Source organism: Blennius ocellaris (assembly GCF_963422515.1).
Source record: "Blennius ocellaris genome assembly, chromosome: 7".
Taxonomy (NCBI): Eukaryota; Metazoa; Chordata; class Actinopteri; order Blenniiformes; family Blenniidae; genus Blennius; species Blennius ocellaris.
The window spans coordinates 4,499,946-4,515,323 of record NC_137656.1 but is presented as its reverse complement, the minus strand read 5'-3'; the positions used below and the strand labels follow the sequence as shown (position 1 = coordinate 4,515,323).

General features: G+C 40.9%; 1 protein-coding gene across 1 annotated transcript; it reads left to right on the top strand.

Annotated features, from left to right (window-relative positions):
- Window positions 1-1,343: 1,343 nt before the first annotated feature.
- rnf215 (ring finger protein 215) lies at window positions 1,344-9,314 on the top strand (the record flags this gene model as incomplete). The annotated part of the gene is made up of 10 exons (XM_080499481.1): window positions 1,344-1,577; window positions 2,414-2,569; window positions 2,706-2,777; window positions 3,759-3,844; window positions 4,814-4,868; window positions 4,969-5,073; window positions 5,246-5,362; window positions 6,238-6,381; window positions 7,547-7,649; window positions 8,473-9,314. The coding sequence occupies 10 exons, from the start codon at window positions 1,344-1,346 to the stop codon at window positions 8,493-8,495; spliced, it is 1,095 nt and encodes a 364-aa protein (XP_080355607.1). The 3' UTR covers window positions 8,496-9,314.
- Between the last annotated feature and the right edge of the window lie 6,064 nt (window positions 9,315-15,378).

The following is a 15,378-nucleotide window of genomic DNA, read 5'->3' as shown; positions in this document are numbered from 1 at the left end:
ACGCAAATTGATAATACTGCTAATAATAATAGGCAACAACAAAGCTAATGAATTAGTGCGTTATTTATTTACATTACTTAAATAGCCAGTAGGAATCAAACAATGATATAAACGTACTGTCCGCAGAAGCAAAAAAAAACCTTCAGTTTCAGTCAATCGTGTATACATGTTACTATAATCCAATAAACGTCTTCCGAATCTGATGAGGTCTTTCAAATAAAAAAAATCCAACAATATGCGTGGCCTAATTCAGATTAATATCAAATTAAATTCCTCTGTTTCCATAAACCCATTTCACTTCAGATCGACATGTTATAGTAGACCAGTTGAGGATGTGACATATCAAAATAATACCCCTCTGTTAAAGCAACGGAAACGATTCTTTCCCTCTAATTTGAGACCGATATTAAAAGGAAATTCCAGGATGACACTCACCAAGTACCACCACTTTCTGTTTTGGCATATCACAATAAAGGCCATCTGAATTAGAACATGTGGACTCAATTCCATTTAACGTCAGTCTGAGATTAAAAGGAAATTCTCTGTTATAATAAAACCATTCCGTGTCAGATTGATAGTAGACTACTTTATCTTGTCACTCACAAAGTGCCAGCAAGGTCTGATGTGTCATTTCAAAATAAAAAAAAAAAACAATTGAAAGTTGGAATATGACCAAACACTCGCCATGATATCTCCTGATTTAAAGTTGGATTACCTCCAAAATTCCTAATCATCATAAAGTCATTCTAGGTCACAGTCATAGTGGACTTTCCCAGGATTCCTTGCAGTTAATATTAGGATATTCTATCATAATGTTTCTTCTCTGCTACATTTTTCAATCAAAATGTGGCAGGGTTAATAAATTACTTCTACTTCCATTAAAAGTAAATTAACTGGCGATATGTTACACGCAAATATTGCGGGGGGGTTTTTTTATGTAATTTTTTCATAAAGACGAAGCAAACGAGCGCGGCGGGATTTCTCTTGGTGTTGCATTGATCTCTGGTTGTGACAACTCAGTAGTCCCGAAACTGACAGCAAATTCACTGTTTTCATTAGAAATTGCCAAATACGTAAATCACTGTGTTAAAATTTTTTTTAGCCTTGCGAATGTGGTTTTTCGACAAAACTGCTGTCCGGCGTGTCGAGAAACTGCACGTCAGTTACAAGACAAGAGGATTATCGTCGCTCTCTTCCGGTTTCGTACCGGAAGTGGGCGTGCTTGTTTACATTCTTCTGCCAGCTGGAGCTGCTAACATCCTTCCTTCCTAAAACAATGGCCCAATGCTGAAGTGTCTTCTTTATACATTCAAATTTTTATCTTGTATTTATTCGTTCGTGCCATGGCTGCTGCTCGCTGCGGCTGTCTGTGCGTCCCTCTGCCGCTCCTCCTCCTGCTGCTGCTGCTGCGGTGGCCGGGGCTGCGTGTCGCCGCGGAGCAGGTCGCCCTGGTGGAGGTGCTGCTGGAGCAGCGGCCCGGTGTCAGCGCCATGCTCCAGGGGGAGGTGGTGGAGCCCGGCGGGGGCCCCGAGCACCGGGACGAGGCGGCGGAGGAGCTGGAGGGGGACCTGGTGCTGGTGAGTCCAGCCACGCAGGCTGGAAAGGCTGAGCTTAAGAGGCAACAAGTGAGGGCTTATGACAGGATGGAGGAAAATATCATGACCTCTTTTTATTTCGACAGTTTCACACATTCACACCTGCAATTTAGTCACAGGTTATGTATGTTCCTGGACTGTGTTTAAACAGAGAAAACCTACAGGGAGCATATGCAAACTCCATAGAGAAAGGCCCAAATTTCTTGACTCAAACAATGGATTTTCTTGCTTTAAGTGCTAAATACTAGTACATGCAGCTGCAGAAATCATCAGGATTTTTTTGTATTATTATTTTCTGCTTCAATCTGAGGCAAATCTAGTAAGGATGCTTTAATTTGTTCCACAGTTGACCTCTTCAGTGTGTATTAAAGTGCAATAACGTTCCCCCACAAGTCAGCATTTTACGTAAAATCCAGACGAACATTATTGTAAAACAATTGTCAATCTTGAAATGAGGGGACGAAAATTTGACAAGAAAATAGCTGACATGGAAGGTCGCGCGGCGAACACGCCCATAGTGCAAACAGGACGCTAAAAAGTGCAACGTCTTCACATATTGTGGAATACACAGCCGGTGGTGTGTAATTCACACCAACAAACATCCCCAGGGTGCTTGCATGCACGTTTCCAGTCCAGATCCTCGATACGATCCCATGCCTCGCACCGCTCCCTTAATCTATAATAAGTCACTTTATGTTACCCACCTCAATGCACATTTACCTTTCACATTTCAAATCCAATATGGAGACTTGGAAACCTGCCACCGCCTGATCTATTTCACAAGTCATGATTACTGTACCACCGTTCTGTGGCCTCAGGTCCGCGACGGGGAGACCTCAGAGGTCATCAGAGGAAACGACGAGGAGAGCAACAAGAACCAGGAGCCGTGGATCGGCGTGGTGCCCGTGGAGATGGACGACAGCAAGGCCGCCACTGCAAACCAGGAGTCCTTTGCTGACGCCATGGTCAATAAAGTGAGAGAAAGGAGTATTTAGAGTCTTAAGCATCCACTTCCCGTGTTCATCTAATTCCTCCTCTGAACATTTGAATCAGTTCTGGTGTGACTGTTGTATCGACGGCTTCGTAAATCCCAGGCGTTCTGTGTTTCAGATGAGGCGAGCCTTGGTCCTCGGAGCGTCGGCGCTGATCATTCTGGCGCTCAACCAAAACACCGTCAGTGAGGTAAACGTCCAGACACTGAAAGACCACTTATCTGTCCTCCCTTATTTAAATGCATAACATCATAAACATATGAAACACACGTTTTATTTCTCCAGACCGACTTCCAATAACGTTGAGTTGAATTTACTTAAAAATGTCAAATAGTACTTTTTTTTAAAACATATTTATTAGTAAAAAAAACATACAGAAGCTAAATCTAATCAAATCAAACTTTATTTATAGAGCACTTTTCATACAAAAAAAAGCATGCAACTCAAAGTGCTTCACATAAAGTAAAATAGAAATAAAATAGAAACACGTACACACCCGACCACACGCACTTACACTAAAGGAAAAAAACTGATTAACTTTTGGTTGTAAAATAAATCGAATTAAATGCAGGACTTTTTCTACAGATATTTGGATTCATTCATTTAATTATTAAATTGTTCCAGACATATCAGAACATATAAAAAAGAGAGATGCGTGCAAAAAGAAAGTCTATTTGTGTATGTGCGCGTATATATTTGTTTGTTTGTTGTTTTTTAACTTTTCTGAAACATTTGTTTACAAATTATTATATGCACAATTTAATATGTTGCATCTTTCATTGTTTTTATTTTTAACTTTTTCTATTTTCTCTATGTACTTCTTTTATATGGACCGCTGTCTGCAAGAGAGATTGTGTATGTGTATATATATTTATTGAAAAGGGGTAGAAAGAAGTAAAACTTAATCAATTCTATACAATTTCTCTAATATTCAATTAGCAAATTGCATAATTATCTTGCTTCCTTCAATCCTGTGTATTACAAAACATCTTGTTATACATTGTGTGCATAAAAATAAGAGCCATCAAATGTGTAAAAAAGAAAGGGGGGGAAGTAATATTTAATATTTCATGTGCCTATAAGAACCTACTTCATTAGGTGATGACAACTGTCAGCAAGGTTTGTTTTTGATGACATAACCTGAAGGAATTCCTCTTTCCTCTGGCTGCAGATGGATTTGTCTCAGGTTCTGTCCAAACCCATCATCGTGATCCAGACGTCGGAAAACGTCACCAAGCTGATTGGAGCGTTGCTCAGGTACCGGGAATCACATTCGCAGACATCCAGCCGGTGGGAGAGGATGAAACCAGATTAATAATCCTGTGCGCTCCACTGAAGGCAGTGTGGGTTTATTTATAGCAGCTGAGAGCTCCGCGTTGATCGTATCATGTGGGGCGGAAGCTCAAATTTCCTCTGTGAAATCAATACTTTTACTTTTTTGAAACGTGTATTTGTATTTTTGTACTATTAAAAGGTTAAAATTAGAGGTTTAGTGCACGATATTAGTGAAAAATGTTTTTATATATTGACAATTGTGCCAAAATAACCTCTAATTTATACCAGATTGCCTTGTTTGTTGATTATTTGGTCATATTGTATTGATTTTTTCTTTTTCTTTTTTTTTTTTTGCTTGTGACATCTTTTGCTTCCTCTGTGACCTCCACTTTTTAGAATTCCTATCAGTTGAGTCAGATTTATTGATTCATGAATTGCACAATTTTTGTGACTGGAACACATGATTCTTTAGTATTTTAAATTCTGTCGTTTTGAATTAGCACATTGATATTGCACAATATATACCCATAAATTAGTCGTTATATCGTGCAGCTCTAATGCGAGTTTGGTTTGCTTTTGTTTTACACACTATTAATATTTATTTATTTATTTATTTCAGGCAAAAGCATGAGGAATTGATTCAGGCCATGTTTACACAATGCTTTTCACTGAAAATAGAAAACCCGTGGAGAGTTTTGTTGTCCGTTTACACGATCGTGGTCCTCGTGGTCACTGAAAACTTTTTGAAAGCGCTCCGACTTCTTCTCTATGTAGAGAATGACGATGAGACAAACTGGTCCAGAAACTTCAGCGGAACTTCATTTATGTGTTTCAATCGCTCTTATTGCTTTAGTCGGAAATTAATACAGAGTAAATAACTTGTTAACAATTTTAACGTCGTGGCGACGGTGCTTTTCTCCTGGTACTTACCGACCTCTGACCTCTTGGCAGGGGCCTGCAGGCGACGGCCAGAATCACGTACCGGACCATCCTGCATGACGACCTGGTGAGCTGAGCCGACCGTGTGTTTCTGGCTTGTTAGCGCCCCCCGCTGGCGCCCCGAGCGGGTGACAAGGCTGAGACATGCCGCTGTGTTGTTCGGGCAGGGGGCCACGCTCACCCTCTGGTCCAGCTGCGGGCGATCGAGAGGCGGCCGGTACGGAGAGTGGCAGGGGGTCATCTGCACCGGGGAGAGCAACTCGCAGGTCCAGGTGGGAAACAGGAGGGAAAAAAACAAAAAACAAAAAAACCCGGCTTCAGCGACACGAAGACTGTGGAGAATCTATCCGCTCCTTCGTTCCACCACGACCCACAAAGGTCCCTCAGGAGTTTCCGGCGCTGCTCTCCAGGTACTTGACATGAGCTGCTCCTCTGTGTTCCCAGAAGTACCTGCAGCAGCTGTGGGACACCGTCCTCCTGGTGGCGCTCATCCTCTGCACGGGGGTCATCGTTCAGGCTCGCTGGCAGTACCACGACCGGCAGCTCAACGACAACCTGGAGGTACTGCAGCTCTGCCGCCGACCCACGCTTCCATATTTACTTTTACTCTCTTGCATTTCATAGCACACGTGTGTCGTCGTCGCTGGAATTTAGAGGAATGGAAATATCGACAGATTCGCATGTTCTCTTTGTACTAGAAAATAAAAGCACATCCTGGAAAATAGTTTCCAATTTTATTTGGAGAGCAGGCTGATTTCCATACACACACTAAGATGTGGTCAGAAACTGGAATAAAGTCAACAAATTTAAGTAGAAATCAATAAAACTAGAACAATCAAATGCAATGCACATGAACCTAAACCAAAAGCCTGTTTTTAATAAAATCTTTAAGAAAGGATTTAAATCTGTCTAGCTGAGCTTTAATCTGATTTTAGGCACAATGAAAAGCTTTTTTTTTTTTAAGTACCACATTCTATAATGAATCTAGAATATGTGACAGTTTCATACTGACCGACACAATAAAACTTTGAAACTAAAGAAGATACAAACCTCAAGATTTTACACAGCAGTTGCTGGTTACAGTGATTGTTTTTTTCTTTCTTAAAAAAAATGTAATTAAATATGAAAAAGTCCAGGATGCTCATTCTAGGAAATGTGTCGATTTAAGAAACCACAATGATTTCGTGTAAAAAATGTTTTAAAGATGATTATAAAAACCATTATAAAACCACGATTTATTTTATTGAAAGACTTCCTGCCGGAATTTAATGTTTAAAATTGATGAAGATGAAATAACAAGACAAGTTATAATGAACGACTCTACACGCGGCAGGTATTATTTGATTTACATTTCTGGTCGAAATAAAGTCGTAGCTGCGTTTTCCCATCGGCCTGAGCCTCGGCCATCCGGCCTGACGCTGTGCCGCTTCTCTCAGCTCTTCCCTAAACAGGACGTCCTGAAGACGATGTCCTCCCTGAAGATCAGGACGTACCGTCAGCCCAAACCCTGGTGCGACTCCACGCAGCCGCCGGAGGCCGACAACTGCGCCGTGTGTCTGGAGCCGTTCAACAACAACCAGGTGCCTCGGCTCCAGTCTGCTTTTACCATGGGTTTAATTAAATCTCTTCCTAGCTTCAAAGCTTTCTACTGTTCTCGTAAACTGCCTCCTGGAGGCTTTCTCCACTTTTCCACACAGCTTTCACTTGCTACTTTAATTTACTTTTCATAATGTTACAATATTAGGGAGTCCCTGAAGGGACATGAAGAGAAAAAAAAAAAGAAGAGAAAAAAAAAAAAACTATCTCGGGATCTCGCAAAACTATATTGTTATATATGCGCATCGTGTATGTGATTAACTAAGTCTGTCCTTTCAGGGACACCGTACCTCCCTCGACTAAGTTTGTCCTTTCAGGGACACCTGTACCTCCCTCGACTAAGTTTGTCCTTTCAGAGACACCGTACACCCCACTGTTGTTGAGAGAAGTTAAAGCTAATGGGGGACACCCACCTGTACGAGAGTTTTATTTAGTTTTATTTTGAAATCGGCCTAAAATAGACATTCAAACAGTGCTTAGCGAAAGATCTCGCAAAAGTTATTGCGAGATCCCGAAATAGTTTTGCGCGATCCCGAGAAAGTTTTTTTTTTTTTTTTTTTCCTCTTCTTTTTTTCTCTCCATGTCCCTTCAGGGGCTCCATACAATATATAATGATGAGAAACACATTTCTTAAAGCAGTTTTAATAATTATATGTATTTTTTTGCCCCAAACATTTTATTTTTGTTATTCATTTTCCAGGCTGCTATTCTCCCTCTTCCCCACGAGATGGCGCTCCAAGTGTTTGCCGTGGTCTATAAACTTGATGAACAAAACGACATTTCTGCTTCTTTCCTGCAAATAAAATTTGCCTGAAGCAACAAAACATGTTAAATCTTTTTTTTTTTTTTTTTTTTTTTTTTTTTTACTTTAAGAAGAGGATAAAAGTGCTGATGAAATTCTGTTCTATTTCTTGTTTTGTGAAGTTTCATAAGAATGATCAGCAATTTGTTTTTTTTTCATTTCTGGTGCTTTACTAAGCAATTTGATCTTTTTCTGCCCTCTTCAGCCCGGAGATAAAACTACTTTTTAGTTTGTTTTTTTCTTATTTCCCATATAATTCAGTGCCGCAGGTTGCAGATTCTCTCTGTTGGTGTCCGGCGAGGAGCAACAATCTGCACTGACTGTGTTTGTGTGTTTATTTTTGAAAGTGTCTGCGCGTGTTGCCGTGTCTCCATGAGTACCACCAGGACTGTGTGGACCCCTGGCTGCTGCTGCAACACACCTGCCCGCTGTGTAAACGCAGCATCCTCAGTGAGTGTAGACACACACACACACACACACACACACACATTCATTTCTAACTTAAAAGTCCTTTAAATACAAATTCGAATTGATTCTGTATGGATTACTGAGTTGTTGTTTTTTATTTCTTCACTCCTACCCGTGCTCTTGTTTGTTGTTTATTATTGACTTCTAAACATCTCACACACACACACACACACACATTAATTTCTAACTTAAAATACAACTTTGAATTGATTCTGTATGGATTACTGAGTTTTTTTTAATTTCCTCACTCCCACAGGTGCTCTTGTTTGTTGTTTGTTATTGACCTCTACACATCTCACACACACACACGCACGCACACACACACACACACACACACACACACACACACACACACACACACACACACACACACACACACACACACACACACACACACACACACATACACACACACACACACACACACACACACACACACACACACACACACACACACACACACACAGAATGTCACCTGCACTACATTTATTTGCACCGTGTACATAAAATATCCCAGTTTAAACCTGCCGTGTGGACTTGGTGTGGCTTTATAATCAGGAGGCATGGGTCCATGTTTTGTTTTGTCGAGGGGTTGGAAGTGGGATAAAGTAAACACAATTGTTTACATTTTTAGCATCTTAAATGACCTGAACAGCCCAGAAAACAACCAAAGTGTCTCCTGCTCTAATGCTTCTCTACGGAGCCGAAAGTATAAACTCTGTGATGTTTAAACGTTTGTTATGAGTGCAAATGACCCATTAACTGTTTGATTAAAGTCTCTTCTTCTTCTTCTTCTTCTCTCCAGGTAGCGTCTGTAGAGACAGTTAACGTTCGTTTGTCTTCCGACTTCTGGGAATCAACTCTCGACCCCGTTGACACGCTTGTAGCTTCTTCTTTTTTTTTTTTTTTTGTACTGACCTCAACGCATCCTGTTTTCAGCAGTGGATTGTGGGAACAAGCATCAAGGTGTTACAGTAGTTTTAAGGTAGTTTTTCAGTCTCAAGGATGCCCCCCCCCCGCGGCGTCAGGCAAGTCCAACAGACTCTTTGGTGAGACACCGGACGGAAGCGCTTCCTACTTCTTCCTCCAGCTCAAAACGGTACGGGAGTCGGTTTGCAAACTCAGGAAAGACTCTCTTCGGAGTGGGGGGTTTGACGGCGTCGCGTCGTAGAAAAGCTTCCTTGAGACTAAGAAACAGTCTTTCAGGGCGGCCGGGCAGCCGGGTGGACTCCACGACGCCCCGTGTGCCAACGGCGTCTCGTCACGATGTTGGAATCGTGGGAACATTCGTCTGTGAAGCAGTGAATATGTGACGTCTTCTTTTGTGTGTGTCAAACAACAAATCGACGACGTCGGCGAAGTGTTTATGAGTCGGCACTTTGTGCAGAACCAAAATCAGTGTTTTCCCCCGGACTGGAGCGCGGACGTGTTGACTTCCTGTTCAGGCCAGATGATGTCAGCGGACGAAACCCGTCATTCAACCAACTGCGGTTTAGTTGTCGAGGTTCTGTAGATGTAGTGGTGGAGTTGTTGTGCGCCAGTGGACGACAAAAAAAAAAAACCTTCAGGAATTTCACCGCTTGAGATTTTTGTGCGTTAAAGGTCCCATGTTACACAGTTTTTCAACAGTTTCACATCGGTGTCAGAGGTCCAGCAGCATTATATTCCGAGTGTATTTCCCCCGAACCGTGAATTTCAGCCGGTCTAAAAGTCCTTCCAGTGAGCTCCAGTGAGAACAGCCTGTCCAGTGTTTCAGATGAAGTGGTTTCCCTGTTAACTGGTGACCCTTTAGGGTCCCCTGTTGTTGAAAACGTTGAAAACACGACAGAAATCCGTAGTCGTCATTTAACTGGATTTCCAATGACGTTTCCAGATGTCGCATCTTTTATAAGTCTCGTTTTAAGATATGAAGTCTCCAGCAGCAACGACGGACGATAGAGGAAGTCGGTCACAATTTAACTCGGGGGGGGGGGGGGGGGGGGGGGGGGGGGGGAAACCAGTTCATCTGAAACACCGGCCAAATACCTTAATGTTTAAGGTAGAGTTATCGCTGTGACTTTTCATAAATAATGTTGTTCAGCCAGTTTGAACCAGAAGGAGGCTCCTGAAGATGGTGAGTTAAAAAATATTGTGTCTCATTGTTACTTAGTTTGGTCGTGTGTGTTGTCGTAGCTAACACTAGCTCCTGCTAACTGTGAGGGTAACTTAAGCTTTTTCATAATATACTGAATTTATTCAGTATATTATGAAATACATCATGTACAGATATACTGAATTTATTCAATATAGGCATATTATATTATATATTTATTCAGTAAGGCAGAGTTCCACTATCGGAGGGAGTGGTTATTTCCCTGCGTGATGTCATGAGGGGACCTGTATGAGCACATGTATTCACTGAAAAGTGGAGCACGCATGCCAGGAAGGTTTTCTTCAGACTTTCTTCACTTCTGGAGCCTCGCCTCGTACGCGCTATGGGAATTCATGTTACTGTTAGAAAACTATTCGAAAGTGAATTTGCATAATATGGGACCTTTAAGGTTTAATTTTAAAATGTGGACCTTTTTACCGAATTACCTGATTTAAAGTCCAAATTTGATCTCCATTTAGACTCCAAATTTGGACTTTTCCTTTAAATTATTTAATTTGTTCTCAACATTAGTACATTATTCTTGAAATTGTGGCTTTTTTTCTTCTTCAAAATTTAAACTCAATTACCAAACACGTGGCTTTGTACTCAAAGATTCAGTTGGAGAAGTTTTCTCTAACTTGTCCATATTATTTATGCTCCTAGAGTTTCAACCTGTTTGTTAAAACAATGTACTCCCAAATATTTTGAATTATTGTCAAAATGTCAACTCCATTGTTCACTGACTGTTACATCTTGAAAATTCTGACTTTATTCTCCATTCTGTGACTTTTGTAATCAAAGGTCAACTTTATTCTTGAAGGTTTTGATCCAAACGGAGTATTTCAATTCCTCAATTCTTAAAATTTTAACAAAATGTCTTATTCATTCTCATTATTACTACTTTTTTTAAAATGTGACTTCACTGTCAGACTAAAGGTTGTTTGTCTTCGTTCTTTGTCATCTTGACTTCTCTGGACGTCGTTTGATGAACATGTTGAAGAGGCGCAGATGGATTTCCACCCGTTTCCTTTTTTGCTTGTGTTTGTTCCTGTCCTTCATCAGCTCCGGTGAAACTTGTTTTCCTCCGCATCTTCCTCGTCTCTTCTTCCTCGTCACACCTTGCTGCATGCCGCAGGAAAAACCTTACGAGATGAATGTGAATGACCATTAAGGGAGCGAAGAGATGCTGTACTTATTGTACAATAAAACGTGCTATCGTTGTTGCTTCTTTTTTTGTTATTGTTGGTCATATTTTAATCATTGAATACAGTTTTCTGTCACAATGGGAGACAAGTTGGCAACAGAAATGTGTATGAAGGAGCATAAAATGTAAATAGAATTATATATTGTCCATCAGAAATGTACTAAACCTAAAATATATAAAGTAGCAATGATCACGTACTTGAGTCGACGTCTGGGAAAAAAGGGAGGAATACAAAAATAATGCATAAATTCATACAAATAAAAGGTATTTAAGTGAACAAGTAAATTAGAAATATTGACAAAGTATATATGAGTATTGAGCCCACGATGACATGACTATATAAGCTAATTTATAAAAGTTATTAAGTACAATTATGCCAATTAAATTGTGTTTCTGTTGATAAATCAGTGATTTAAGTCAATTTATCATCTGCAGGTCAGCCCAGTTGAAAATCCTCTACGTAAACGGGAAGTGAGCGCGTTCACGATCCGCGTTCAGTAATTGCAGGACGTGGCTCGTTGGTCTAGGCCCGAGAGAAACACACCCAGGGGCTCTGGACCGTGCCCCTGTGAACACCAGGACTCTAACTGGGGTTTATTTCCCCCCCAACAGTCCCTCTTTGCCACCGGTTCCACAACCATTCATGCTCCTTTCGTTCAAATCTTCACAGCTTGATGAGTTGAAATTGACGCTGCTTCAAACCTGCTTGTCCGTAAAATTTAAAGAACTCTGAAAATACACTGACTTATGAACTAAGAAAAGTTTTTTTTTTTTTTTACACTGGAGGTTGTTTATCAGCAGCTACACTGGATTATATCTGTTGTGTGTGTTTCAAATGTGATGCGACTCTTGCTGTGGCTGTTAAACACGTCAAATTGTGTATAAATGTGAATAATGAAGCAGAGGGAAGCTGAAAATATCTCCCAAAGGCATGAAATTACAGATGAGACATTTCCATGATTTCAAACAAAATTGGGTTTTATTTACATGTTTAATTAACAGAAAACAAACAACAGGCTCCCAGAAAATGGCGTCTCCGGTTCACCATTGCGAAGCTCTTCTCTTCTTCTGTTGTTTTGCTTTCTTTGCTTGTCTTCTGCTCACATACTTCTTTCCTTGTCCCAAATCTGAAAACCAAAATGTGTTTTGTGTTAAACAATGCTGGTTAAACAGCCTATCAACCAAGGTTAGTGCAGCTCTCTAATTAACTAGATATAAAATAAAGCCCATCCAACCGATCCAGTCATTTTTCAATGGTGAATAACAGCTTGTCTTGTCATTGAGGTGCTTACTTGGATTATTGTTGGGCTGGTGCTTTTCCGTCGGGTTGGAGGAGCAGTCAGAAGTCGTGACCTTTGTCTCCTCTTTATTAGGTTGTGGTGATCTTTAATAAGCAAGAAGGAAAATTGTTAGTTTCAGTTCAGTTAGTCTTTTTTCTTAAAATACTAAAACTCCTCAGAGCGGTAGAGTTTGAACAAATACCTGTTGACAGAGGCTGAAGGTTGTTGTGGGACATGTTGTGCCGGGGCCTGGTCCTTCTCGTTCAGGTCAGACGGACTATATTTGGACCAATATTTGCATCCGGGCCAGGTGATGCTGGCAAGTAGTGGCTCAATATAGTCAAATTCATAAGAAATGCAGCTGTCGCACTCCTCCATGGGTTTGCTGTAAGAGTTCACAGTGGAAGATTAACAATCATTACACTGAACAGCTTGCACAACCACAATGATGTTGAATATTTGTAACACTTCGCAGCTATTGTATTGGTCTGTTTGTTTAAAAAGACTCAAAATCATCAGAGATAAAGTTTGGACAAAATACCTGTTGACAGTCTCTGCATGGTCCAACTTCTCCAGGTGCTTTTCACTGGTTGAAGTCTTTTCACTGAAGGTGACGCTGGAGAAAAGAGGCTGAACATACTCATATTCGTAAGAGCTGCAATTGTCGCACTCCACCACACGGTTGCTGTTGGACCTGGTGATGCTGGCAAGAAGTGGCTCAATGTATTCCTCTTCCTCAGAGCTGCAATCATCAGATAGATAAACATTACAGGTCATTACACTCAACAGCTTGCAAAAGCACAATGATGTTAAATATGTGTAACACTTAGCATCTAACTCCTCATTGGGTCTGTTTTAAAAGACCAAATCATCAGAAAAAGGAAGTTGTGACAAATACCTGTTGACAGTCTCTGCAATGTCCAACTCCTCCAGGTGCTTTTCGTTGGTTGACGTTTTTTCGTCATTGAAGGTGATGCTGGCGAAAAGTGGCTGGATATATTCTTCTTCCTCAGAGCTGCAATCATCACACTCCACCACGTGGTTGCTGTAAGAGTTCACAGTGGAATATAAACAATCATTACACAGCTTGCAAAAGCACAATTATGTTAAATACATGTAACATTGAGCAGTTATTTCATTTGGTGGTGTGTTTAAAAAGACTCAAAATCATCAGAGATAAAGTTTGGACAAAATACCTGTTGACAGTCTCTGCATGGTCCAACTCCTCCAGGTGCTTTTCACTGGTTGAAGTCTTTTCTTCACTGAAGGTGACGCTGGAGAAAAGAGGCTGAACATACTCATATTCGTAAGAGCTGCAATCATTGCACTCCACCACATGGTTGCTGTTGGACCTGGTGATGCTGGCAAGAAGTGGCTCAATATATTCTTCTTCCTCAGAGCTGCAATCATCAGATAGATAAACATTACAGGTCATTACACTCAACAGCTTGTAAAAGCACAATGATGTTGAATATTTGTAACACTTAGCAGCTACTGTATTTGGTCTGTTTGTTTTAAAAGACCAAATCATCAGAGAGAGAAAGTTGTGACAAATACCTGTTGACAGACTCTGCAAGGTCCAACTGCTCCAGGTGCTTTTCGTAGGTTGAAGACTTTTCTTCAGTTAAGGTGATGCTGGAAAAAAGTGGCTGAATATATTCCTCTTCCTCAGAGCTACAATCGTCACACTCCACCACGTGTTTGCTGCGAGAGTTCACATTGGAAGATAAACTATCATTACACAGCTTGCAAAACCACAATGATGTTGAATATTCATAACACTGGGCAGCTATTTCATTGGTTTGTTTGTTTGTTTGTTTAAAAGACACAAAGTCATCAGAGAGAGAAAGTTGTGACAAATACCTGTTGACAGTCTCTGAATGGTCCAACTCCTCCAAGTGGTTTTCAGTGTTGAAACTCTTTTCGTCACTGAAGGTGATGCTGGCGAAAAGCGGTTGAATATATTCCTCTTCCTCAGAGCTGCAATCATCACACTCCATCTCATGGTTGCTGCAAGAGTTCACATTGGAAGATAAATAATCATTACACTGAACAGCTTGCAAAAGCACAATTATGTTAAATATTTGTAACACTTAGCATTGGTCTGTTTGTTTAAAAAGACTCAATATCATCAGAGAGACGACGAGAGGACAAATACCTGTTGACAGACTCTGCGGGGTCCAACTCCTCCAGGTGCTTTTCTTCAGGTGAATCCTTCACTTCTGTAAAGAAATCTTCCTGCACCGAGGGAAACCCATGGCTTGTTCTTTCCTTGCCATTTTCCACCTCTTCATGCAGGTCCTTCAGCTCTTTTTCCATAGCACTGATTTTCTCCTGGTGGCCATTCAGATTTTTGAAGAACATCGCTGCAACTCCCATCACCTCTGCCGCGAGGGACTGTCTGTTAATTGTGGGAGCGCCACAAATGTACTGTAAAACATAAGCAAAGACCATCATTAGACCTGCTCAATTAAATTTTTGCCTCAGTTACCTTAGAAAACGTTGTTGTGGTCTTCAATTTTCCTCTCATTTCATTGACATCCAAAATTACGTGGTTCTACTAGAAATACTTGTATTTAACAACAACTTACATTCAAAATCTGGACCACTCCGTGAAGCACATTCCCCTCTCCGGTCTCCATCTCTGGAAGCTGTGGTGGTACCGTCAAGTTGTTCATCGTGTTGTCACGATAATCTGCAGCAAATATTTGGAATAATATACTGTCAATTTTTCACAGAAAATTGACAATTGGCAAGGTCACCAAATGTACTTTTTTGCATTCAACTCACAGTTTTGACGGAAATAGAGAATGTTGTTGGCAATCAAATCCTTGAGAAGAATCTCGCAGTGGATGAAGTCTCTCAGAGAATCGCTGTCGCGTGTGTCACAATCGCTGGAGGGTGCAGAACTGGAAATCGAACTGGAACCTGGAGAGAAAGTAGTGACTGCCAATGCTGAACGAAGCTGATCCGGACTGAAAGGAAAAGGCCAAATGGGTTCTATGTGCTGTCTGTCCTTTGATGTGTCCTTTGGTGTGTCATAAATGGGCCTTTAAAACACTGGAGAAGATCAAAATGATAAAAGGTCCCTTGATG